At 44.1% G+C, this 25,878-nt stretch overlaps 2 protein-coding genes across 5 annotated transcripts in view; one reads left to right on the top strand and one right to left on the bottom strand.

The window, feature by feature from the left end:
• tns1b (tensin 1b) overlaps positions 1 to 25,878 on the top strand; it is a 152,792-nt gene that overhangs the window by 4,209 nt on the left and 122,705 nt on the right. Inside the window, exon 1 of one of the 4 annotated variants that reach the window (XM_028990934.1) lies at positions 14,933 to 15,188. The exons of 2 other annotated variants lie outside the window; for them this stretch is intronic. In XM_028990934.1, coding sequence (XP_028846767.1) covers positions 15,174 to 15,188 — 15 coding nt within the window. In that variant the 5' untranslated portion in view covers positions 14,933 to 15,173. Of the gene's footprint in view, positions 1 to 14,932; positions 15,189 to 22,733; positions 22,852 to 25,878 lie in introns of those variants that run through there. One more of the 4 variants, XM_028990928.1, reaches the window with a different exon arrangement.
• On the bottom strand, positions 3,881 to 7,065 carry LOC114796605 (gastricsin-like). Its single transcript, XM_028990939.1, has 9 exons — positions 7,007 to 7,065; positions 6,715 to 6,844; positions 6,197 to 6,314; positions 5,626 to 5,744; positions 5,362 to 5,549; positions 5,167 to 5,283; positions 4,725 to 4,872; positions 4,501 to 4,596; positions 3,881 to 4,036 (listed from the first exon to the last, which is right to left on the bottom strand). The coding sequence occupies exons 1-9, from the start codon at positions 7,063 to 7,065 to the stop codon at positions 3,881 to 3,883; spliced, it is 1,131 nt and encodes a 376-aa protein (XP_028846772.1).

Below are 25,878 nucleotides of genomic sequence, written 5' to 3'. Positions count from 1 at the left end.
GTTTGTTGTTGCCTTTGAAGTTGCCCCTCTGCACACGGCGGGTATCGGGGTGGCCCGTCGTCAGCTCGACGAAGCCCCGGCCCCACATCAACCTCGCACCCACGCTGACTGACCTCCGCCGCACCCCCCCCGTGCCACGTTAACGGTGGCGAGCGACCGCCCAGGGTGCGTAAAGAGACCCCACGGGAGTCAGGTGCAGGGACATGTGCGCTTAGAAGTCACTCTTCAGACCTGGTCCACCCCTCCCCTGTCAGCGCTGTCATGGCTGTCCTCCTTTCATTCCCGGCTGAATGGCCATGTTTGTTCCGGAGATGAGTGCTTGGTGTTATTTTTAGATCCCATCTTCAGAAAAACAACCCCCCCCCCACCACACCCCCGAATCCTCCACACCTAAGGCTTGCGGATCAAAGGCGAGCTGTCGCTCGTCCAGCCCCCGGCCGTCTGCAGGCCCAGCTGTGGGGAGCGGCAGCTCAATGCTGGCTTCTTCTCTCCAGCTGTTTTCCCAGAAGGCGTGGGACGGGAACCCTTATCAAACCGGACTTTATGAATACATATAAACACATTTGTACAACTTGAAATCTTCTCAAAAGCCAGATAATCGCACTAGCTGTGGCCTAGTGGGTAAGGAACATAGTTCCGATTTGCACCGTTTTTTTGGGTGCAATATTGAGCTGTTAGGGGCCTTTTTGGCAACTATTGTATTGGAGTTGGATATTCATCGGTCAACAAATCGATGTCCCTCACATCTTTATACACTGGGACAAGGACAGTCGTTTGATTAAATTGCCTAATGTAGTGACTTTGAATTTTAAGAACCTTTTTTTCAAGGTGGGGGGTGAAAAATGTGCCGGACTAAGCCAAGGTGGGGCCTTTCTTCCCCAAAACGTCCCGGCTACGACACACTAAATGCTTTAGACTTCACTGTCAGCACAAAGCAGCACTGCTCTGCTCCCCTCGCTCGGGCACAATAAACGGTGTGACAGCCTCCTGGCGGGGGGTCCCCTGCATTCTGCAATTATCTCATAAGGTATGTGGCGGAGTGAAAGTTACCCACAATGCCCTCCAGCATTCTAGACTCCTGCTGGCTGGGAGGGAAAACAGTGTGGCCTCTATGCTGCGTCTCTACGGCAACGGGCTCTCGCTCATACCCTCAAGTCCCGTTCCGAGGCACCAAGTTGTTTTTCACTTTTTTTTATTTTGGTCACTCGTTGTCAACTACAAAGTTAATTCATTTGAAATAAATGATCATGACATCTCTGTATGTGCATTTTCCTGGACCGTTACCATTCGGAACCAGTTCCTGTGGTGTTAACTTGTTCGGTTTGCAGCTCTGTGCCCGAGGTGTTTCTAGCATGTATTTCTCTGACTGCATGGCACGCAGTTTCTGATTAGATCTTTTTTAACTGTGGTTTTGTAAGAGGAAGGGGCTGTTGTTATTATGCACTACAGTCGTTTCCAGCTGCCTAGAGGCTGGAAACCAGTGGTCGTGATATTAGAAACACACTCGGGTCAAGCAGGGTTGTTTACAACTCATCGACATCACCGTGTGAACATCTGGACCAGTTTATGGTTGGGAGTGGAGGAGGACAAGCTTTGGTGGGGGCTTAGGGATCGTCCTTTGCTACCTGTGGTTGGCTGCTGGGGTTCGAAGGACACACAGGAAGCCGCTGAGAAGGGGCGACGCATCCCATCAGGACGTGGGGGAAGGAAAGCAGCAGGCTGATTACTTTGGAATGGAGATCAAATGACGAGCCCTGCGACCTGTTGATGCGCTTGCCGCCTCCGTAGCGCGCTTGTCTCACTCATCTGCCTTCCTCCTCAAGCATAATCCACGGCCGCTTTATTCATGAGTGATTGTTATAGGGAAATTTAAATCCCGTTCTTAATGTGTCAGCGTGCCTTGGCTGTGGCATTCCCAAATGAAGGGCAGCAATAAAGACATTTGATAGGTTCTCATTAACCAATCTCTGCAGTTCTTAAGTCTTTAGTGACTTTTAGTGTCCTGGAAAAAAAACAGGCTCCTAAAGTTACATATAAGAAAGTCAAGTTTAAAGTGCCCCGAATAAGTGATAAGTGCCACGAAAGTCAACACAAAGAAGCGTCCGTTTCAGATTTCTGAGCTCAGAGTCACAAGAGGATTGCAGGAATGTGCGGGGACACAAACAGAAGAGATTGTTTTACCTACCATTACCGAAGCCATTATGACTCACAGGGGAATTATGGGCCAAAGAAAGTGCAAATCAGGGCGCCGTCCAGCGTTAATCCAATGGATGCACGTTTTAGTGTTTTGCAAAACACCGGGTCGCATAAGGTGTGAAGTTAACATTCACAATGTGTTGACCAAAGGACAAAAACACCCACGAATGAGGCGGTCAGGGCCCGCTTTCAAAATGCAGAAAAAAACGACACAAAGACTGTCATTAGCGGATAATAGAGTTACAGAAACAGTAAAACACAAGCTTAGTCCAGCCTAGTGACAGTTCACATGATAGATTAGGTGCATGGAGGCAATTTGATTTTTCTCAGGGTCTCGTCTGTGTGCTCCCATCATGCCTACAGGGAAAAAAAAACCCTCAGACGGATCCATCAGATGGACGGAAGATCCTCTCCCCCCACCCCATTGCCGTGGAGCCATGTCTCTTTGTCCTTTGATGAATGTGCCTTTTTATGCAGCATTTTTGTTAACACTTTTTGGCAATAGGGATTCTTCTTGTCTCCCTTCTAATTCTTGGCAAGTGGATGGGCCGCTTGCGCTTGGCAACCACGGACTCCTACAAATTCCTGCCCTGTCTCCTTTGTAGCTGCTCAAAGCCCTTCACCAAGATGGACAGGCCACTGTGCTCTTGCAGGGCACGTCAGATCAGACTGAAATGTGCACGATGATGGCCGCTCTGTTCTTGTGGGACTGCCACTGAGCTACTGAGTAATTAGTGCCACAGCGGAGTGTCCCCCCGGACTGGGCTGTCCAGGTCAGGCAGCCAATGTTGTCACCATCAGCAGAGGGTGTGTTTTTGCTCCTGGGAGGTAATAAATTCCTCCTGACATGCTGCATTTACTCTGAATGCACAGAAGAAGAAAGGCCCCACATTTCTGTTCATTTTTTTGCCGAACTTCGCAACAAGCTGAGGCAGATCATTTCCGTCGACTCTCTCTCGCTCTTGTTAAGAGATCGGTTTGCATACTTCCACATTCCAGCAAGAAGGAATGGCACAGGTATTCGCGAAAGGAATGTCAAATGCCACTGGACTGTGAAAGACTTTCTGGGGTGCAAAAGCAATTTCCTCATAGGGGTACGCAATATGTTTTTTTACAAGAATATATTACTTGATGTTTTTACCATGTGCAAACACTCAGATTCAGGTACACACACAAGCACAGTCCTAGCGTTCGCTCCTTTGTAAAACCTTATAGGAGCGTGTGCAATGCGAGTTTGCATAGCGACATAAAGCCATGATCGTGGTAACCAGCGGCCTGCATGTGCATGTGTGTTGTGTTTAGATGTGTTTGCCTTCTTTTCCTAATGGAAATTAAATTGAACAATATGTCTTGTCCCACGGTGTGATAGAACGGATTAATTTAATGCGGCTGAATGTTGGGGCAATAAAAATAAATAGAAGTAAACTATGCACCATGTACAGAATGAAATCACGAGGATGACCTCCAGTGCATGTTTAAATTTAATGAGGAAATGTCTATGTTAACTTGTAATGGTTACACAATAAGAAAGGTGAATTTCCCAGTAAAAATTACACAATGACAAACCCAAACCTTGATCAGCTACTACTGATTAAGTAGTTTATAATGAGTTACTAAGTGAACAGTGAGATATGTGAAGAGGTTTTTGACCCCTTCTGGAGCACTTCTGCCATGTCTTGTAACTCTAAGCCAATTTGGCAAAACCCACTCTGGCCTTGCCCTGGTCGAACACTGTGTAAAAGTTCTGGAGAAACACATCTCCCAGGACCCAGTTGGGCTTGCCGTCCCTGTACTTCTCGTGGGAAGCCTTGATTCCGCTTTTGCAATGTCCGTTGTGTTCCTGTGTGTTCAATACAGCATTGATTCAGTAATTTTAACAGTAATTTTACATATCCTAGGTTTGCATGTACATTTACAATTACATTTACGGCAATTATGAGACGCCCTTATCCAGAGAGACTTACAGTAGTTACAGTAGTTACAGGGACAGTCCCCCCTGGAGCAATTTAGGATTAAGTGTCTTGCTCAGGGACACGACGGTAGTAAGTGGGATTTGAACCTGGGTCTTTCACTGCATATTAAAAGCATTTCACTGCATATCATACCATGTATGGCTGTTTATGTGACAAATAAAAAATTAGAATTTGAATTTCTGGCTCATAGGCGAGTGTGTTAACCACTAGGCTATATATAATATAAACATTATGCAAAGATGAAACTCTTGAGATTATTCAGTATTACTCAAAGATTACAACATTGCAACCTCACCAGTCAAAACTGCATTGTTTCATATCTGTAGCTCACCTGCACGTAGGCTGAGGGGGGCAGTTTGATGTGGGCTCCATTCATGACAAAGGTTAATGTGGGCAGGCTGCTCACAGAGCCGCAGTGGAATGTATACTGTGGAAAAAAACATCAGATGGGAAAATACCCACGTTTACAGTCCTCCGTCCGTTCGGTCTGAACCCTCACCAAGTAAAGCGGTGCGGCTACGACGCAGTGGTGGGTGTGTACAGTATGTCACTCACATGACCGCCGTCTCCTGCTTGAGCTCCCAGCATGCTGTGGAGTTTTTGCACGTACTGTGGAGGAGCCTCCAACATTGAAGTGCCGGTGTCCACGATGGCAGCGCAGCCTTTGCTACACCAGCCCGTGCTTTTGTGGTTCACCTCAAACCTGAATATGAGCAGTTATTGACAAACTCATAATAGTATTAAATGCATGCATATAAATGTAAATATATAATTATAATTCATGTAAATATATAATATTACATCTATAATTTATAGTATTGCCATTGTTGTTACAATAACCTCAATTTAATAACCTTTTAGCATCAGTGAGCAGTTAATTATAGCATTTTCCACTCTACTTGAATTCATTGTCGGCATTTTCATGTCCAGAAAGTCTGTATCTTTATTCATTTGCATCATTTTCGTTTTATGGCGTATGTCATGTTATTGTTCTCACCCTTCAAACACCAATTGCCAGTGGCTGCCCTTTTCCACGGGGACCCAGCTGATGTCCCCCTGATACTGAGAGGGGTCTGTGCCTCCAAATACCACCTGACTGCCCTGGTTGGAGTTCCTGGACATGGAGTGTGTTGGGTTAGCTTTTATGTGCGTCTGTGCATGAATAGCATAAAATGCAGTGACCACGCTGCACCTGCTCAGATAGAAGGCGAAGACGGGCTCCTCTATGAGGTTCTCTTTAATCATGGTGTCCACAATTGTGTGCTTGTCAGGCATGAAAGCAAGGCCCATAAGTCCGTCATGCAGAGGCCGGGCGAAATTGCTGCCGGGTTCCGTCTTACTCAGACCGATCGTCTGGTCGTGGACCTTGAGTCCCCCGATCTGAGAACAAATGCTTTTCAGCTGTTGTTCTGGAACATTCAGAACTTGTAAGAACAGAGCGGTGGATTAGACTTACAGTGACAGTGTCAGAACCAAGGACGCCAGTGAGGCTTCCAGTCCCGTATTGGATGGAGAAGGGCTTTCCTTGGCTGTGGTATGTGGAGGACTTCTTTGGGTTAAACAGGGGATGCTGTTCTGTGGTACAACAGAGGGATCAGCATGAGACACATGATCTGATGGAGGCCGATGGTGTCAAATCCCGAGTTTGTGGCGACGCACACGTGTGCCGCGTGGCTTTTCCCATCCAGCTGTAAGGCCAGTAACATGAGTTGGGCTTCCTAATCGAATGAAGGCCCCCGGCCTGATGGCTCTCGTGTGGCTGCAAATGCCGCCAGCGTTCCCGGCATTATTCACATTCACGTTTCACATGCATTTCAGCGGCTTCATTTATTTACAGTGTCGCCCGCTGCTCTTTTAATCGCAGTTTATACAGGGCACAAAGCAAAGCATTGTTCTGGCGGCAGTTAATCCCACACTTGTGGGACCCCTGAAAAGATCAGAGCAGCACCTCTGCATGGTCTATGCCGCTAAATAAGGCCGGCTCACTCTTCGAAGGGCGCTCCAGCTGTCTGTGTGGAACCACTTACTGCAGGCGTCGCTGCTGCAGAAGACGGAGTTTACCCAGAGGGTGGAAGATCCGGTGTCGAAGTGGACATAGAAGTCCTGCGGCGGTGTTCCTACACCAATCTTTCCAAAGTAGGCGGTCTGTAGATCAGATGTGGCAAAATATGTCAGTAATAAAATGTAACAAATTCGCATAGAGAATAGACAACTACAGTGGTGGCCAAGTGGGCTAATAGGCTGCGGGTTCGAATCCCAAACCACCTAGGTGCCACTGAGGCGAGTAATGTTACTTAAAAAAATGATTTTTAAATGGACAACCAACAAAACAAGCACTTACAGGTTTATTATTTACTACAGGTTGACCAGATATTTACTTTACATTTGAAGAGCTCCAATCACCAATTTGCCTACGATTGGGGGGTTTGTTTGGTTACCTTAAAATTAGACTAAAACTTAAAATGTTGTGCTCCTGCTGGCTGGCTTTGAGTGCAAATTTAGAGATAAAGTCTTTGTTTGTCATTTACATTGCAGGTGGACTCACGTTTTGCTGGTTGACCAGCGTTTCAGTGTAGGATGAGTCTGCGCTGTACTGAGCATGCTTCAGCAGTTCCTTAAGCACTCCACGCTCTCTGAGCTCATCAATGATGTCCTTCTGGCTTTTCAGAGGGATCCTGTGTAAAGAACATAGAGTGTACATCAAAGTGGAAGAATGTGCACAACTTGTACTAAAAAGCTTCAGCAAGTTGACTGAGGTTGTTGTTTTTTTTTTTTTATAGCTTTTCAAATGAGCATGTGGGTGAACTCTTCTGCAGAGGACATATTCCATCTCTTACCTTAGCAGTCCCTCAGAAACAACCAGGCACACCAGACTGAAAATGAAGCACCTCAGCATTTTGACTACGGATGCCTGCATTCATTCAAGACCAGAGCAGGAACCTTTATAAAGTCATGCTATCTTTCAGAGGTGAAGTGTTATCTTTATAAAAATAAAATTGACCTATTAAAATACTGTAGATAAGATAAAGGAGTTCTTGAATAAAACAGAAAAAAAAAACATTCCCAATGTGAAGAAGTAACTTTTTCATGCGGATATAGTCTGTTCCTGAATGACATTATTGGAGTTTAGATGGCCCATTTTCACAGTAAATAAAATAATGCAATAAATATTCCAATTGCACAGGAAATGGGTCTCGCTATCTGAGATGCATAGATAACATTTATGTCTGAAGTCGTTGAATGTCACCTTCGATTCAGACAAACATTTAGGTCACCCTAAGTCACAAACACATGCACAGCAATTGCGGTGTGAAAAATCTATTTTTCTGCAGCTAGCAATGATTCAAAGACAAAACTGATGAGGTTTGTAGTCACGTATGTTGTCTGGACATCACCCTTCCTAATGGAAACTGTCAGTCTATAGAATGTTCCGCATTCATCACTGGTGTGCAGAGAATATCAAATATTGAAATGCTCTACAGTGTCTTTGCGGGATCTGGGCCAGACCAAGAATATGAGAATATTCTTGAATCTCATGCATTAAGATTTTTGTAGACTGAACATGCTTTTTTTGGTCGTTTAATTAGACTTACAATTTTTCTGAATTGTAAATAAACTCATCAACCAATTACATTGTTTTAAATACGTGTCAGAACAAAGATAATGGACCTGTTGATTTGTCATATACAGTCGTGACCGAAAGTTCTGAGAATGACACAAATACTGGTTTGCTGCTTCCTTTTTTTATTATGGGAATTTGAATATACTCCAGAACATTATAAAGAGTGCCATTAAAATGAACTTAATCCCCCCCAAAAAAACACAAGTGAGATTGTTGACCAGCACAAGGCTGGAGATTATTCTGTCCTGCTGATTGAGTTTGAATAGAAAGACTGGATGCTTTCAAAAGAGGGTGACGCTTGAAATAATTGTTTTTGCTCGGTTAACCATGGTTATGTGCAAGGAAATGCGTGCAGTCATCACTGTGTTGCATGAAAAGGGCTTCACAAGGATACTGCTGCTACTAAGGGGCAGTGGTGGCCTAGCAGTTAAGGAAGGTTGCCGGTTCGAATCCCGATCCGGCAAGGTGCCACTCAGGTGCCACTGAGCACTGCTCCCCGGGCGCCTGTCATGGCTGCCCACTGCTCACTCAGGGTGATGGGTTAAATGCAGAGGACAAATTTCACAGTGTGCACCATGTGCTGTGCTGCTGTGTATCACATGTGACAATCACTTCACTCTGTAAGATTGCAGCTAAATCAACCATTTATTAGATCATCAAAAACATCAAGGACTTCCTGACTACCAGACTACCAGTTAACCTGAGGAGGGTTTGGAATATTGGCATGTACCACAACACACAGATCCTCCTACCCTAGAACTCAGGAGAGGGGGCGTGTCCATGGCCAGGAAACACCTTGGGTGGACAAACAAAACCCCACCATTTCTGACAAACTCCAAGCTCTGATTATGAAGGAATGGGTCGCCATTGTTGACTGACTGCATGCCAGGGCAAATTGCAGAGGTCTTGAAAAAAAAAAGTTGACTTGATAGGATGCATACAATTGTCAATAAAAATGATAAAATGCTCATAACTATACTTCAATATACCACAGAAATAACTGACAAAATTAATTAAAAACACTGCAGCAGCAAACGTAGTGAAAACCACTATTTGTGTTGTTCTCAAAACTTTTGGCACTGTACAAAGGACACAAAAAACTTTAAACTTAAAATGGTGAATGAGCAGGAGCACATAACTTACTGGCAGCAGCAGTCGCGAATTCCCATTGCCTCTGGCATGAATAGGTTTGATGCAAAATTTCATGACTTATAATGTGAGTGATTTCAGAGTGATTTAGAGGATTCTACCATAAAACAAGTCTGCTTTGCATGACCTTGTAGGCAAGGCTTGTAGGGACACATCTGGGCTTCCATTCCAGCTGGGCCCTATCCACTTCAGATATAACTGTATTTATGTATCTGTCTGCATGTATCAAGACTTTAATATGATTTAGGACGGACTTGCATGATGCACTTCTTAGAAAGACACAGCATAAATTGGGATTTAGATTCTGTTGCTGACTTACCAGAGCCAGTAAAATAAAGGAGGCGCACCGTCTCTTACCTCCTTGGCTGCTCTGAATAGGTTTTGAGGAGTTTGTTTTAACCACATAGTGTAAAATCTGTATTAGCCTATTGCATTTGAATAGAAAATATTACAAAATGAATAAGCCGTTTGCAGCTACCATAGTTGTTTACTACATTAAATAGGTCTGCATATGGCTTTTGATTGATCTGGTATTATTTTAACAACATTTCTAAATGGCCCTCTTTGAACGGTAGTGTAATTGAGAGCTGATTTTTACAATTATTCTACAATGTTCAATTCAGCGCAGTATTTCAATTCATGTACTTGGCAAAAGGCTTCTGGCAGGACCTGGAGCAAGTAGCTTTAAGGGTAAATGGAAGACTCTTTGTGAGGCTTGAGCACAGCTTTCATGCCCCGGAGTTGGTGAGTGGAGGAGGGAAGCCTGCAGAGTGATGGAGTGGCGGGTGGTGAAAGCTAATTAAATGCCCTCCTCTGATCAGGGCCCAGAGGCAGGTCAGACACGCCAAGGCCTAATTCACTGCAAACCAGGCTGACTCGTCCCACCGAAACACTTCAAACCAGTGGGCCGGTCTCCCTTAACCACACGGCTAAGTTCAGCTCACCCCAAATATTAACGTGGCTTCCACCCAGATGAATGCAGTGTCTGAGAGCCCAGTCGGAGCACGCAAAAGCGGGGTTCACACACAGCCACATGCCAAATGAATATTCAGGCCCCGCTGTTGGGCTGGCAATGTGGTCCCCGTCAGCTTTGAGAATACCAATCAGGCCCTGTGGGAACGGGGGACCAGAAAGAGTCGCCAGTCAGCTTCCATGTCTTGTTCGTGGTGATAAGGCTTAGGAAACGGGCCAGCCAAGCTGATCCTAAATCAGCGGTTCAGGACCGAAAGTGTCCAGGACCCCAGGAGATTGGCCTACTGATGGTTTTTGAGGTTCTGCTAGTAGAGGCATTAGAGCAGTAAGCCATGCTAATGTGATCATGTCAGAACCCACAGCAGAATGGGAGCATGGCTGCCAGCTCTTTACAGGAAGCAGCAGCAGATAAAATGTCTCTGCTGACCTCAGTGGGTAAATGCCAGCCTCAGTGCCAGTGTATGAATAGACCAGTTATACAACTGATAAGGGACAACAATCCAGGGTAAGTAAGAAAGCAGGCATGTGACAAGAATCACTTAGATGTGGGAATGTGGTTAAATCTGGACTTTTAATGGATTCATGGGAAAGATTTCCTGCACGTAAACTGCAGTGCTTAGTAAATGTTAAAAAGAAGAACCGGTGTATGAAAGTGACGTGGTTGTCACTGTGAATCACAGCACACGGTGACACAATGAAATGTGTCCTCTGCTTTTAACCATCACCCTGAGTGAGCAGTGGGCGGCCATGACAGGCGCCCAGGGAGCAGTGTGTGGGGACGGTGCTTTGCTCAGCGGCACCTCGGCAGCTCGGTATTCGAACCAGCAACCTTCTGATTACCTCTAATTACCTCCGTTTCTTTAACCACTAGGCATGTGTGCATATGTGTGTGTTTGTGTGTATGGACTCTTGGGTGTGATCAACTGCACACCTAATTAGTGTTATATATTATCACAAAAATATATAACCTTTTCCGAACTGCTCAACAAATGTAATATCAATCTGAGATTTTTATGATGTAAAAATATGACAAAATAAATGTATTCAGCTGATGAATTTGTGAGTTTAGGTTATTTGGTTCCCTCTGCCTGGTTTGTAATCGCAGATGCTGCTTCAGCTCGGTCAGCTTCATGGTTTTATTTGCACACAGATGAAGACCATGATGAGAATTATTAGACAAATCATTTTGCTGGCCATATTTCACCCAAACCCACTGGTGTAAACGTGAGGAGGCCATGGATCTCTGACCACAAGATGGGGGTATTACCATGATACAGTCAGTTAAGGGACTGGACATTGCCAGCCAGAACTGGGATATTATGTGGATTGGAGCAAAGGCGGAAAAATTTGCCTTTTTTTCCCTGCATTTTTATGATTTTCAGCTGACCCCTTCATGGAGAGATGAAAGTGAAGTGATTTAATGAACAATTAACAATGTATTTTTTTTGCCATTGTGGGTTTGGACAACCAGTGTGGAGTGAATTAAACTAAACTTTACAAAGAGGCTCTTTTTATGAGGGGGCTGCTGGGTAACATTGAACCATGCACTAGATTCCAAACCAGTGCAAGTCTATAAAACATATTGGAACCTATCTGTGGTACAGGAGGAAGAAGCTGATAGGCGTATGGGTGATATGGCAAAAAATCATGATATACTTTTGATTTTTCAATCAATTTTCTTCTGATATTGCCAGTCTGAAACCAAATACACCAGAGATAATAAACAGTTTATTAATATATGAACACATCAATACCAAAAGAAAACCAGCGTTTCTGAATACTGTATGTCTGTATCTACAAATTTGTTGTAAATTATTTGAGTGTATAACTTCCAATGCCAGTAACGTCATAGTAAAAAATTGAAGAGCCAATATTCGAGCTTGCTCAAATTCAGCTTGTGAAATTCAGACTCAGGCTCATGTTCCACTGTACCGATAAGAGTTATCATTTTTCAAAGTTATCGTAACCTCCTTAAAATGAGAAAAATCTGAAATCTGATTGCCGTATTTTGCGCAGTAAACCAATCAGGATGCTTTTGGTCTATGGAATCGGAGAAAGACTCAAGATCGTATAATTGCCCAGCCTTAATCCTTCGGACGTCTGCACAGAAAATACGGGCTTGGCTGTAAAATGGTAGCCGAGTGACAGGGTGAGCCCTTCCTTTTCTAAATTCACCCAAAATGTGGCCGAGGGCCCAGACGCTCCACAAATTGCGCACTCACCGTGGGATGGGAACTGCTCACGTAGCTCCCGGCAGGAGGGGCAGAAATGTCTAATCCCTGGGAGGGTTCACACGCTCCGTCCCCTCACCTCCTTCCACGGACCAGCGCTCATCTCAGCGGGCAGTTTCTCACAGGACCACTTTAGGCCTCCGCTGTCACCCAACTGTTCGAGTGTAGGGCCTCAGACAGAAATGTAGGTCAAATTGGTTGAAGTAGATTTAAGGGTCGGCCGCGGGTTGGGACTGTTCTTTAATGAATAGCAACAAGTGCTTTGTCCTTTCTTCGCATGATCACAAAGGGTCTCTCTCGTTATGTTTCGTTCTACATTCACAACAATCATAAAGCAGCCAAAAAAAAAAAACAGGAATACAGTAGATGTTAATGAAGGAGTAGATGTTTTTAACCCAAGTCATCAGCGCAAGACTCGAACTGGGAAACATCAGAGTAGAAGGAAGCAGGGGAGAGGTCTCTGCATCTCATTGGCTCTTAGTAGGAGGCGTTGGTCGGAGGGGAGGGCCACTAATCTCATCAGAGCTGCTGGGCACACATTAATGTGCATGTCATTCCGTCCCAGGCGAATGACGGTGAGTTGTTTGCATGAAGATATGTGGGAGAAGCATCCTTTATTGCATCTCAGTAAAGACCAGTTGGAAACTATGAGGCAGAATGTTCATTCTGTGCGCAAAATATATTCCGTGGCACAAACTGAACGACATAATCAGCTTACACCTTTGCTCGTCTTGCCCACAGAAATATGAACTCCATTCACATTTTGTCACATTAATTTGTTCACAGAAGTCAAAAGCAATTGTTCATTTTTTATTCACGTAATTGACACGAGCACCTGAAACTGCGCTGTATTAACGATAGGACATAACTGCACGGGCAAAATGTCAAAGTTTTCTGTGAACAAAATGACTTTCTGTCAGCGGGCAACTGCATTACGTTAAGAATTATGACATAAATACGTTTTGTGGTCAAAATTCCATTTTTTCTGATGCATCTCATGGATGAAGTATAATTAAATCTCTCTCTCTCTTCAGGTAGATTAAAAAACAAAGCACAGAATAGAAACAAGAAGCACAACTGTATGGAGAAACAGATCAGGTACACAACCAAGGCTCAACTTGGTACAGATAACCTCATGGACATACTGCCGGATTTCAAAAACTGTCCAATCCAGACTGAGCAGAGGTTATGACAGTTATTATCCAGTTCTGTGCTGTTTTTAGGGAGAGGCGCGTCCTTTTCTTGGCCTACAGAGCACTTCCTGTCCTATTGTGTTCCAGAGATGTTTCCCATCACGCCTGTCCCTTACCACCCCTCCCTCTCCAACAGAGGAGACCACCACTGGCAGACAGAGCTCCAGTTTATTTCATTTAAGGCTTTCGGGTATTCGACTCTACTCTGAGCTAGTAAAAACAACCATGTTTGAAGAGATGTAAACCAAACACTGGTACATACTGTTCTGGTGATAAGCAAATGTGGCTGCGTGTACGCTGTTATCATCAGACAACATATCCTGCACATGCAATCCATAATGTTGCTGTCACTGAAACTGCATTGAAAGTATCACCAAATCTGGCTCCAGTGGAATGCTGCGTTGACAAATCACAAAGTCTTTCACAGTGATTATGAGAATTGAATAAACGAATTACTGGGATGCCCGAGGTCTAACCAGTTACTGAATTTTGAACATGCATGTTGCACACACAGGACCATCCCTTAGTCCCTGAATCTGGTCATTTGCAGTCTGTGGTGGTGTGTTTACAAGGTAGAAGCACCAAAAGGTCATAGTGGCTCTTGTTTCAGGATGAAAATCAGGACTTCAGCCGATGAGGCAGGTGCTACGCTCATGCATTCTCCTCAGGGAATCACTCTCGGATGAAAAAGACACGGGAACAGTAAATCTGGCAACACTTTAATGGGGGACAAGCGTCTGGAACATTGGTGCAATGTCACAGAGCTCACATGTCATTGAATGCTCTCTGCTGATTGGACCGCGCCTCCTCTGAACCCTGGGTGTTCTCATATGCCTTTCAGGGATGTGCTAGATGAGATTTCTCGCCAAGGTGTTTCTGCATAATATAATGGACAGGACAGAGGGGCTTCATCATGAACCCTGCCTCCTGTAACTTTTGGGTACAAGGTCCTGACCTGTCTGGCCCTTAAGTGTCCTCTGCATTTGGTCATGACCTCTTCACCTCTGGTCCCATTGCTCACCCAGTGCAAATCCAGGAAAGATATGAGTGTGGTCTTGCGGTCTCTTTTTTCTGCCATTGGACGTGCACAGTCCAGAACATACCCAATCTAAGGAGGGTGTAATGCATTGTTAGTGCTTTCATACTCTTGTGTTTTGTCATTTTGGCATACGTTGTTATCGGTTTGTGGCCACATTTCTGAATTAATTTCTTTTGCTTTTATTAAGCATTTGGTATTTTGCACAAATGACTTAGACAAATGGCCAGACACTATTAAGCACAACCCGCCTGCACAACTCCAACATTATTTTCTTTAGAGGACATTCTGAAGACCAAGAAAGTCATTATTCATTCCCTGGAACTGCAATAAAAGCCATGCTAACCGACCCCTCTGCCATTGGGGTCTAGCAGTCTCCCCAGCGGGCCGATTTGAGAGATCTGTCAATGATCAACATGGAAGTTAACCACCGAGCACATTCTGGAACCTTTTTGCGAGGCGCATGTTAAACTTTGACCTTTAAATAGGGAAGGAAAGAAAACAATTCCCGTTCCAGTCACACTGCACGTCGCCCCATGATCCGAAACCCCTGGGAGAATCTCTCCGAAACGTCTGTCCCAGTGTGTGCGTTTCCTTTCCACCGCTAACAATGCAACGCAGGAAATATATCTGGACAAAGCCGGGACTACCAGACTCTGCCTTCCAGTCTGCGCTGCTACAGAGGGTAGCAACGTGGACCATGGCGCTGTTAGCGTAGGTCCGGTCCCGGAGCTTGGGGATCCACAGCCGGGCTTCTGGGGGTTCGAGGGGCGACAAGGACATTCAGCATCAGGTTGTACGATGTCGTTCTGGCTGGTGAGTGTCTCCGGGAACTGTGGGAACTGCGGGAACTATGGAGACTGTGCCGCGAGAAAGCCTTGCACTCGAACCTCAGGCGATCAACAAAGGATGAAGGCGACGTGTTGCTGTTGTAGATAAGATGTTTCATTTTGTCTAAGGTATATGAAGATTCATTTCAATTTGTTCGACAAGTTGCCTATGCACTTGATCTGCAATATTAGCAGAGTTTGAAAAATCAAAATTTTGTTCAAATTTGACATTTGTTCTTGCTCTATGGTCGTTATGGAGTGTTTGAAACCCAATGGACCCTGGGCAGAACACCGACTGTAGCAACCCTGTCAGGTGCGCCCATGCCCTGACTTGTCCGCGAGGCGCGCCACGGGATACCTCTTCGATGAAGTGCGTTCTTGCGGTGGTCTCCCCCGCTTACAGAGCCGTCCAATCAGAGGCCTGCGGCGGATCGGAACAACTCCCTGGAACGATTTTTGTTTACATCGGCTTGCTTCGGGAGGGGTGATGAGTCTTGCACAAGCAGACTTCCTGGGAAATCTGAATGCCTTTGTCTGCGGGCCCTGCCAACTGTGGGGTGTGATCTCGTGGCTTAATGTGCATGAGGTTGCCAAGGCACCCAAATTGAGCCCTGGCTTATGCTAAAAGGGAGAGGATTTTTCATGACTGTTTAAATTGTTAAATTCGACCGCCTCGCAGATAAAAGACCAGCTTTTGTCGGGTTGCATACCAGCAGTAATTAAAGTCTCTCGCTGCAGATTTGCTAATTATGTTTGCTAGGGGAAGTCAAGGTTGCATATCTCTGAATGGCCTGACTTATGGTCTCACACTGACACCACACAGTCGTTGACGAGCTGCCTCATTTGAATTGCATGGAGTCTGTTTTTTGAAAATGCATCTTGCTCGGAAGTGTTAATAATAGATGCGGAAGACACCGTGAAAAACAAGTGGGCTGAAACCTGAAAAATGTTGGATGTTTTATTAAGAATCTGGATGAATATGCATGTAAACTAAGTGAAATATAATCAAGCTTAATACATTATTAATACATAAAATATGAAAAAAAAACGTTTGAAATTTTAAGTACATTTTTGTAGTACTTAAAATAGTACTTACAAACAAAATTATTTTATTATTTTTAATGCACTAGTCTACCTCACAGATTTTTTATTTTTTTTTATGATTATGATTTGTTTTTAGGTTTGTGTCACCTTACTTTATTACTATTTTAAGTTATATTTGATGCCATGGTATTAAAATGCTCTTGAGCTGCACTTGAATGTCTGAGAGTTTTGTAGTCTGGTTTAAAATTCTCCAGAGTAAAGAAGGAGGCCAGGCTGTTCTAAAACTCTGGAGTTACATCAGAAACGTCGGCCACCCTTGAGTCTTGATTTTGTGTGTCTTTTTGTAGGTAAGGTCACCCAGATGATGACCTAAGGGGTCTGGGTTTGTGGTGTTGTCCCCTTGCAGTCCTTTTAAAGACAAGTGGCAGAATGTCAAAATCAATCCAGCCAGCGGGAGGCGGTGACGGGAGGCTGTGCACATTTAATTACTGAGGTAGTAATTAGACCCACCTAAACCCTCCATCAGCTCTGTCCTGTAGCATCCACGCTAACCAACAGCCTGTATCAAATAAAGCACATCAGAAGGATGTTTATTCGTAAGCCTCCACGCCTCGAGACATGCCTGTCTTGAGAGGAAGCAGATGAGCAGGTCCTAATCTGATTTGGATGTTTCTTTGTTTAGGATGACCATTGTTTTATGCACCAGCCAGCCGGGATGTTGGCTGATGTTGGGTTTATATAATTTTCGGAGGCAGGATGGGAATTTTTTCTTCTTCTTCGGGATCTGTGCCTTGGCCATCTGAAGAATAAATGCCGCTCCGTGATAAAAGCCACCATTGTGTTTCTGGGCGGGCAGAGGTTAAGCCCACTGCATGTTGGAAAGAAGGGGATGAAAGACGGCGGGAAAGGTGGAGTTCTCGGAGGAGCTCTCCTCCGGTGTTGGCCGTTTCAGGGGGTCCTGCTGGGTTTGTGTTTCCAGGCGTGGCCCAAATTCCCAGTCACAGTGGCAGCCGGTCAGTCAGGGGGTCCATTAAGCCCACAGCACTTTCCTTTATGTGCTGATGGCTCTTCAGAGGGTCGGCAGCGAAGCGTGACTCTTTAGTCATGTTCCCCGGCGTATCCCGCCACTTAGGGCTGGGATTCGGGGGAAATAGGTGTCGGATCATGCTGGACACCACTTGTGCCTGGTCAGTTGACCGCATTGCTGAGCAGTCATCCAAAGCCGCGACCTTTTAAGGAGCCCTTTGATGACAGGTCCGTAAAGGTGAAATTACATTTGCTTTCTTTTGAAGTCCGGCCCGAGGGGGGCTGTTTAATTAATTATTGATTCGCTTATTTACAGTATGCGTAGTAACACAATGGTGCTGCGGACTAAAAGAAAGTTCCGTTTGATCAGACTTACTGGTTGACTGATGCTGATGCACCATGAATAAATTCACTGTGAGGAGAAGGTGTTCTGGGGGTTTGCAGTTCAGCAGACCACCCCTCTGGCCCTTGTGGTAACGTTATGACTGGAATGCGATCAGCTATCTGTTACGTAAAGTGCTCCCATGGCATTTACAGCGTACAACACACATTATTGAGACAAACCATCACTCTCTTGCCTTAAGCAAAATTGTCCTGTAAGAGTTCCTATGTTGGACACTTATTGCTGCTTTCCCTTCACTCATTTTTCTTGAGCATCTCATGAAGCTTTTTATGATGATGACAACAGAGGGCAGAACAACCGTGAAGGTGAACACACTTATAGTCCTTCTGGTTTATGTTTCCTGTATCATATTCTTCAAAAGAGTCTCCATGAAATAGGTGTCATTAGGTGCTCAATGAACAGTTACTCAAATCCATACAACAAAACCCACCATTTGTCCTAACACACTTGTCCTTAACAGGATTACTATCATGCAGGAACAAGCTACTGAATATGAAAGTGAAGTGATTGTCATAGTGAAACACTGCAGCACAGCACATGGTGACACAACAAAATGTGTCCTCTGCTTTTAACCATCACCCTTGGTGAGCAGTGGGCAGCCATGACATGCGCCCTGGGGAGCAGTGTGTGGGGACCGTGTTTCAGCACCTCAGTGGCACCTTGGCGGACCGGGATTCGAACCGGCAACCTTCTGATCACGGGGCCACTTCCTTAACCGCACTGCCCACTGCCCATATGAGTGTCTTTCTTGCAGATACAATTATTTTTAATATGAGCCAAGGGACATTGAATGTGTCATGGCAGCTCATGGTGGACCAGCAACTAAGTCCAAAGTCATTTCAAAGTCATTGGTTTGCGGTACAGTTCACACTGTGGCAGCGGCTCAGCAGTCTTCAGTGTTTCCCACAGTCACTCTGATACCAGTCTATTCATCGAGGACTTGTAAGAGCCCTTCAGGTAGGGAGAGGAAGGGCCCACTGCGGCCCCCTTTTCCTGGCCTTTATTAAAGCCGGGGCTCCACAGTTCTTGGGTGATGGGACGTGGAGTGGATATTCCTCTTTTTTTATTCTTCCTGCTTCCCGACTCTTCTTTGGGCTTTGTCTGCTGCCTTTCCAGGCCACACAGAAACCTTCGACTCGGGGACAATGGACGGCCAATTAGAACGTAGCCCAGGCTGTGGCACTCAGGCTGATCTGTGGCCCCGCCCCCCCCTTTCCTGACCAAATGCCTTCTTCAGCAGCGCCGCTTCCTCTGGCCCTCAGGCCTGATAATAGAATTTAGTAGACAAAACCCAGCTATGTTCTAGCAAATGGCTACACTGCCTTTTCCTCTGTGGATTGCAGCAATATTATTATTCATGGAAATGAAGTTTTTTTCCATTTCATTGTCGTGGAGCAAATTAATTTAATTGACATTCAGTGGCATAAATGGCACCTTAAGTAAAAGTCAGTTGTCCCAACAGACAAGCTAGTTTGTTTTGTGTAAATTTAGATAATTGAATGTGAAGTTTCGTTATTACAGACTAAAAGTTAAGCAAAGTAAACAGTTACAAAATTACAAAATTGCACCATTTTCTAGATTGTTGAAATGGCCTCAGATCAAAGTGTGACCATGGGCCCTATTTTATCTTTTTTAAATTAAGATTTTAAATCTTACGTGGACAGTCTTGTGTATTATGCACATGTGGGACATTCCAGCACATACAGAGAATACAACTATGACACAACACATCACAGCACAAGCTGAGTTGCCAGTAGCATGGTTCTTCCCAGCAATTAATTTATTCACTCATTGAAATGGCTTCATCACTCAGTGGGAAAAGTGGACGTGCTTAATCCTAACTATGGCACTTAAGGGGTACTAAAGTGAAATGGTTTCTATTATAACCTCATGTGGGGGTCCCTAACTAGCTGGAGTGTGTGCATTAATGGGGTTAATGCACTGCATGATGTCATCTGAGTCTTACAAAGCCTCTGTCCTCTTGTATTGATATTGGAATTATGGCAGAAAATGAGATCTCAGTGGGCTGGTGATTAAAAAGAAAGCAGACCGAACTCTCACGTTCCCGCGTGGACCGAAAAATACTGGAAACATGGTGCGGTTTCACCCTGTGGTGTCCCACACACACATACACACACACACACACACACACACACACACACACACACACACACACACACACACACACACACACACACAGCGGTAACTACAAATCCAATTCCACTGATGCATTTGCATTGCCCTTCTGAGAATGCTGAGGCAGCTTATCTTGTGAAAATTAACCACCGGGCCTCCCTTACCTCACATATGAGTGGGTCGATTTTAATTAGGCGAACAATTGAGCTGAATTGCAATGATAATGATATTGTATTGTACACCATTGGTGGAGCACTTGATGAAGGCAGAGACAGTAAATCTCTTTAATGTCTACGGTGCCCTAGCAGTCAGCGGCTGTTCCACCAGTGCCATGATGTTAAGAAAACAGCTGTTAATGACAGGGACCATTTTAAAAAATGCACACTCCAATATTAGCAAATTCCACTTGTATGCACTTTTATTTTAAGATCATGTATAATTCCCTTCATTCCAGCTGTTGCATATTCCATGTTCAGATATGAAAGTTTTGTTTAGCATTTGCCACACTTCCTTTTAGTGATGCTATCTTTGACTTGTATGAGCATATTTCATTATTAGGTCTTACTGAGTGTGATGATAACCTTTCATGATGAACCTCTGCGTTTGATATGCAACCTTAGTGTAGCTTTGCTTGGCCAGTTGTAATTGAATTGAAGTGACCTGTGGCCATTAGCCTAAATAAACGACCGTGCGCTAGTGTCAGATTCTGTGGCATCTTGCTGTGTGTGGGATCGGTATCAGCTGCAGCCTTTTCTCCTGCTGTCAACATTTCCTACACGTTTTCCCCTGAAACAATGACCAAAACAGGCATGGTGACAGTGGCCACAGTGAAAGCGGGACGGACATGGAACACGTTTTGTTGGTGCTCATTTTCCACATGCTGTTCTGTCTGCACTCTACCCGTGTGATGCTGGCCTATCATAGGCTCTAATCGCAAAGCATTCCTCTCGTCTGATCAAGATGATGTTTCGTTGCAGGATATCTTTATCTTGGCCCTCTGTGAGTATTTGAAATATTATCTCAAATCTCCTGGATGATCACGTCACAGTTTTCTTTTATGACTAGATGTACAGAGTGTAGCCTAAAAGTCCCAGGTGGCCTGCAAAACAGGATGAAAGGAAGATCCACCCAAGTCAGGGTTATCTTACAAAGTTTTTTTTTTCCACCTTTTTTCCACACATTTCCTGTTCATAAATTTTTATGACTGACAGGCAGAATGCTTGTGTTTGAGGTTTTATGTTTTTTTTTTTGGTGGAACAACGCTTTGTACAGCTTTTCTATTATTCAAACCTTTTTTAAAAATAAATTAAACTAATTCTTAATATACTAATTTTAAAATGATAACAAATTAAAATTTCCTAATTAGTCCTGAGTACAATAATAATACGTGCAATAATTCCATTACTGGATAAATACAAGAAAATACTCATAAAGAGCATGCAGAGAGATATAAAGGCAGTTTATCTTGCAGAAATAGGCTGTTGAAGACAGTTATTGTGAATATATGCACGTAGTCTGCAGCATTTTTTGGTATCTCCTACATGTAAAGAAATGACACGCACATGCAATGCACGGGGTCTCTAACCAGGACTGCAGTGCCATGGACTGCAGTGCACTGTACATTACTGGCACATCTCTGTTAGTGCCAGAAACGAGGTTGTAAATTTGTGCTGCGGTAGCCCCTCCTGTGGGATTAGACCAGGTTGGGTGCTCTTCACTCCCCACACAAATTAAACGAACCTTGGGTGCCCATGACCCAGTTTAACTGGTTCACTGGTTGTCCTTCCCTGCACCACTTTTAGTAGGTGTCAAGACCTGCTGTTTTACATATCCCCCTACCCATTCATACAGCAATATAATCATAATTTCATCTTTGTCATAGTCAAATTCTTACAATTACACATTTTGTCATGCTTCCAACATATAGATACATATATAGTGTTTATAAAGAGCATTTGTGTTTAGGTGGACAATTTAAGAAAACATTAAGAATACATTATGGATAATACAGAAATAGCCAAAACCATTCAGCCATTTAGAAGTGTTGTGATATTTTAGTCACTGTGAACAGGTACATCTTAATATACTGCTCACAGGGCCATACACATTATATTTATGTTTTTCTTGGGGAAAAGGTCCATGCACAAAAAGTAGACATTTTCCTTATATATATTTTTTCATTAAAAAAATTAACTGTGTTATATTCAGTCACTCAACCATATATCTCTGGCAGTTTAGAAGCTACCATAACGATTTGGTCAATATCTGTCTGAATGGATTGGAGAGTCCCTTAATCTTAATAAAAGTCTCTCCAGGGACTGAACCCATGTGCCACTGAAAGTCAAATTATGATTGGCTGTCAATCTTCATTATGCTCGGTTAACATTTTTTTTTTTTTTTTTTACATTTTTTTTATTTTAAAAGCATGTTTTATTTTAGCGTTTGCCAGAAAAGTTTTTTTTTTAAGTGGCAAGAGGTTTAACCCTTTCTCTGTGCTCAAGCCCTGAGCATCCCCCACCATTTTCATCAGTGCCTTCTGAGCAACCCCTTTTCAATTGACTGTCATTACATTTTCTCTGACACCCTCTCTCTCACCCACTCCTCCCTTTCCCCGTCCCCCACCTCCTCCTCCTCTCCTGGTGGGCTGAGCGCTGCAGCATCCACGCGGATGCGAGTCAGAGACCCCGAACCGTGGACGGCAGGCAGTGCGGCGGTCTGGTCCGGTGGTGACTCTCAGGGATGCGAAGGAGGAGGTAGACTGCAGAGCGCAGGAGAAGGGGAGGGCAGTGCGGCTGAGAGGGCATCCAGGTCCGGATACGAGGCCTGCACCCCTTTCTGAGAGGTGCGCTACTGAAACGGAGGTGGGGGGGGGGTTAGAGAGAGGAGTGAGAGAGATAGAGGGAGGGAAGGAGAGAGAGAAAGAGAGAGAGAAGCAGGTATGGCCCATCTGAACTGGTGCCTGACTGCACTCGTCCGCTGGGGGAAGTTTCTCTTCTTCTGCTTCTTCCCTCTGAGGCTGACCAGAGGAGATAAGCAGCAGGTAAGCAGCACCCAATGGTGGCCGGGGGACTCTGCAGTCCATGTCACCTTGCAGTCATTTTCTCTGATGCATTTTCATCCATGGTATTCATTTTTATTCATTATTTTATTTATATTTATCTTTTTTTTGTTTTTTTTACAATTTAATGTACACATAGTTCTTAACAGTTTAATGTGTACATTAAATTGTAAAAAAAAGTGGGCTTGTGACATATCAACAGATTTATTCATGCAGTGAATTCATGCAGTGAACTGCATCCATTGTTTTGCTGCATTGCTATCGCTAAAACCCTTACCTCATCTCTCACTTTTGCTAATCCTGGAGTTCGCTTCTAGTCTGGCAGAAGAATGAAATATGACCTGTTTATCAGAAATACGGCGGCTTTGCAAGATGTTTTTTACTGCATGCGTGTGTCAGGTTGGAGGGTAAGCTGTTGCTCAAAGCTCTGATGGACATTGTATTTCTGGCACAGATTGACGTTTTTATTGACAGATTGACACTTTCGCATACTTCTCTGTAGCAGCTCATTGTATTTGGCATGTGATATATTATAGCATGATATTGGCTTGGCAATAAACATTAATAAAATATTGTTATCATGAACATATGTAGCACATGCACCATTTTTATATTGTAATGTCTATTGTAAGGTGTTGTATTACATTCTGGGTTGTCACCAAATACAAATTTTATTAACAAAGGTTTCAATTAGCCTTAAAAACTAGTGTCATCTTCCGTTAGGGCTCAACACAATACAGATGTGTGTGTGTGTGTGTGTGTGTGTGTGTGTATATATATGAGTGCTTTAATGAGACTTGAAAACGTGTCTTTAATATTCACAGTCATCATGAATAGATAAATTCTGGTAAATGGCGTTAAACAGGATATTTTGAATTAATCTTGAATTTAGGATCTTCACAATGAAATTGGAAGTATGTTCTTGTCTCAAGTTCGGGCCAATACAGTAAATATTTTCTTACATAATGGATATTCGCAATGTTTTTAAATGCATATCTCATTATACCCTTTACACATGACTCTGTTATTAACTGTAGAGGTTTTTAGTAGAAACTATCATGATATCAATTGTGTGAATTCTATTTTCCTCAAATTACTGTGACTCTCATCAGTATAACCCCATACACCCATGGATCCAACCCTTGGTCTTCCTGACTACTCCTTGTGCAGTGCCTTGAACCCGGTGCTGGCACTGATCCCTAGCTTTATGCCCGTTAAATAGGTGAGACCCGTCCTGGATTTGGATTAAAGGGGCTCCATTCTCCAGCAGCTCTGATGCTGCTTATGGCCACACGGTTATCAGGGGTCCGTAACACAGTTAACCCAGAGGGTGTATTGTGACATGAGCATTTAAGCCGGCTCTAGGATAAGCCTGTTTTCTGCCTCTGCTTTAAGCCGTTGGTTACTTTAAACTTCGTAAAACTGGCATGACGAAACCTTTGTTAGGCCTAAACCCGGCAAAACATCTGCTGCTGCTGCAAATCACAGATGTGTGTTGTGGAAGAGATATGCAGGAGCTGGGAAGATAAGAGTGAGATCGGGAACATTCGTAGACGCTCACACAATGGTGCCGGATATTGCCTGGCATGTCCTTTATCAGGGAGTTTTGGCAAAGGGCTGGGCATTCAGGCTGAATAGATATTAACTCCAGCATGTTGTCACCGAGATGGCCTGCAAACGCAAACACAGGCCCCTCTACCCAGCCCCTCCATGGAAAATATTAATGTAAAATGACGAAAGCTGATCCCGCTGGAGTCTGCGCCCAGGCGATTAACCAAGACTCTTAAACAATAACAGCATTTGAGGAATGTTCCTTCATTTGTATTCCAGCAATGTCTGCAGACAATCGAAGACACTGGGGTCCTTTTACCCTTCATCCCTGTCCAAATAAGCCAATGCAATTTCAGTGAAACTGAACCTGGGATCTGAGACGGCCGTCTCAGGGGCCTGGAATCTTCTTTGCAGAGCTTCTTTGTTCATAACCAGCAGGATTATTATGGCAAAAAAAACAAATGTTTTATAAAAAAAATTGACCCATGCAGATCCATGCATTTTAGTTAATGAATGTGTCTGTTTCACTCACTAGACTGTATCTGCAAATACTCTCTCCCTCATACACACTAAGGCACACATGCACACACTGACGCAGAGCACTTACTGTAATTAAAAAAAAAAAAAGAGACGCTTGTTTGCTGTCAGTGCAGTGGCAGACAGAATGTGGCCCTTGCAGCATCTTGCATTTAAGCCCTAAAATCAATCTTAAATTAATTTTTTTATTTTAATAAATATTGGCGCTTTAAAGCGGTGCTTATCGCTGGGCGGGATTCAGCGATTTTCGCGTCATTTAACTTGCGTGCTTAAGGCTCATAAATTTGCAGCTCCGTGCCTTAAGGAAGAAGAGCGGCGCCTCTACATGGCAATCCTCCGAATCTATATTTTTTGTGTGATGTAATTGCTCATCGGTGGGAGTATAATGGAAGGATTTAAGTTGTAAGCACAACGTGATTCGGCTGGCATGGGCGCTGCCCAGGTTTCTCGGCAGTGTTTGCGTTAGGACTCTGCCCACCGGGCCCAACTGGCTTTACTATCAATCCCGCGCGCATTTTCCATTTTTTTTTTATAACCTTTATATCCTTATCCTGCCTCATTGTACTGAAATGCAGGGGTTACAGTGTACAGTTTGTACAGCGGTCATCACTTAACATCCAACCAATAAACTTCTCTGGTGGATCCAGAAACCCATTTGTGTCTTTGTTCCATGTTCATTATGGCTGTTGGTGGTGCTGATTTCTGGGTTATTATCTGGTACTTTAAGGTGCAAGTTTAAATTTGGTCGAAGACAGGAGGCATTGAAGCAATTTTGAAAACTTGGACCTGAATGACTTTCGATCAATATGTCACGATTAGCTGGAGATGCGGCTGGAGACTCACCTGGCACCAATCTGCATGACAGCAGGGCGGTTATAAGGCGCGTCTGAGCAGACATTTTATGTGGCCTGTGCAACTGTT

Source organism: Denticeps clupeoides, chromosome 9, assembly GCF_900700375.1.
Source record: "Denticeps clupeoides chromosome 9, fDenClu1.1, whole genome shotgun sequence".
In the NCBI taxonomy this organism is placed as follows: domain Eukaryota; kingdom Metazoa; phylum Chordata; class Actinopteri; order Clupeiformes; family Denticipitidae; genus Denticeps; species Denticeps clupeoides.
The sequence above is the reverse complement of the archived record's forward strand: the minus strand, read 5'-3'. Positions and strand labels throughout refer to the sequence as shown.

Excerpts from the sequence above, each read along its gene's own strand:
- LOC114796605 (XM_028990939.1), bottom strand. The coding sequence starts at position 7,065 with ATGCTGAGGTGCTTCATTTTCAGTCTGGTGTGCCTGGTTGTTTCTGAG. Across the intron at positions 5,745-6,196 it reads CTGCAGCAGCGACGCCTGCA|AACAGCATCCCCTGTTTAAC; the intron begins GTAAGTGGTTCC and ends GTTGTACCACAG. Across the intron at positions 5,550-5,625 it reads TTGGTTCTGACACTGTCACT|ATCGGGGGACTCAAGGTCCA; the intron begins GTAAGTCTAATC and ends ATTTGTTCTCAG.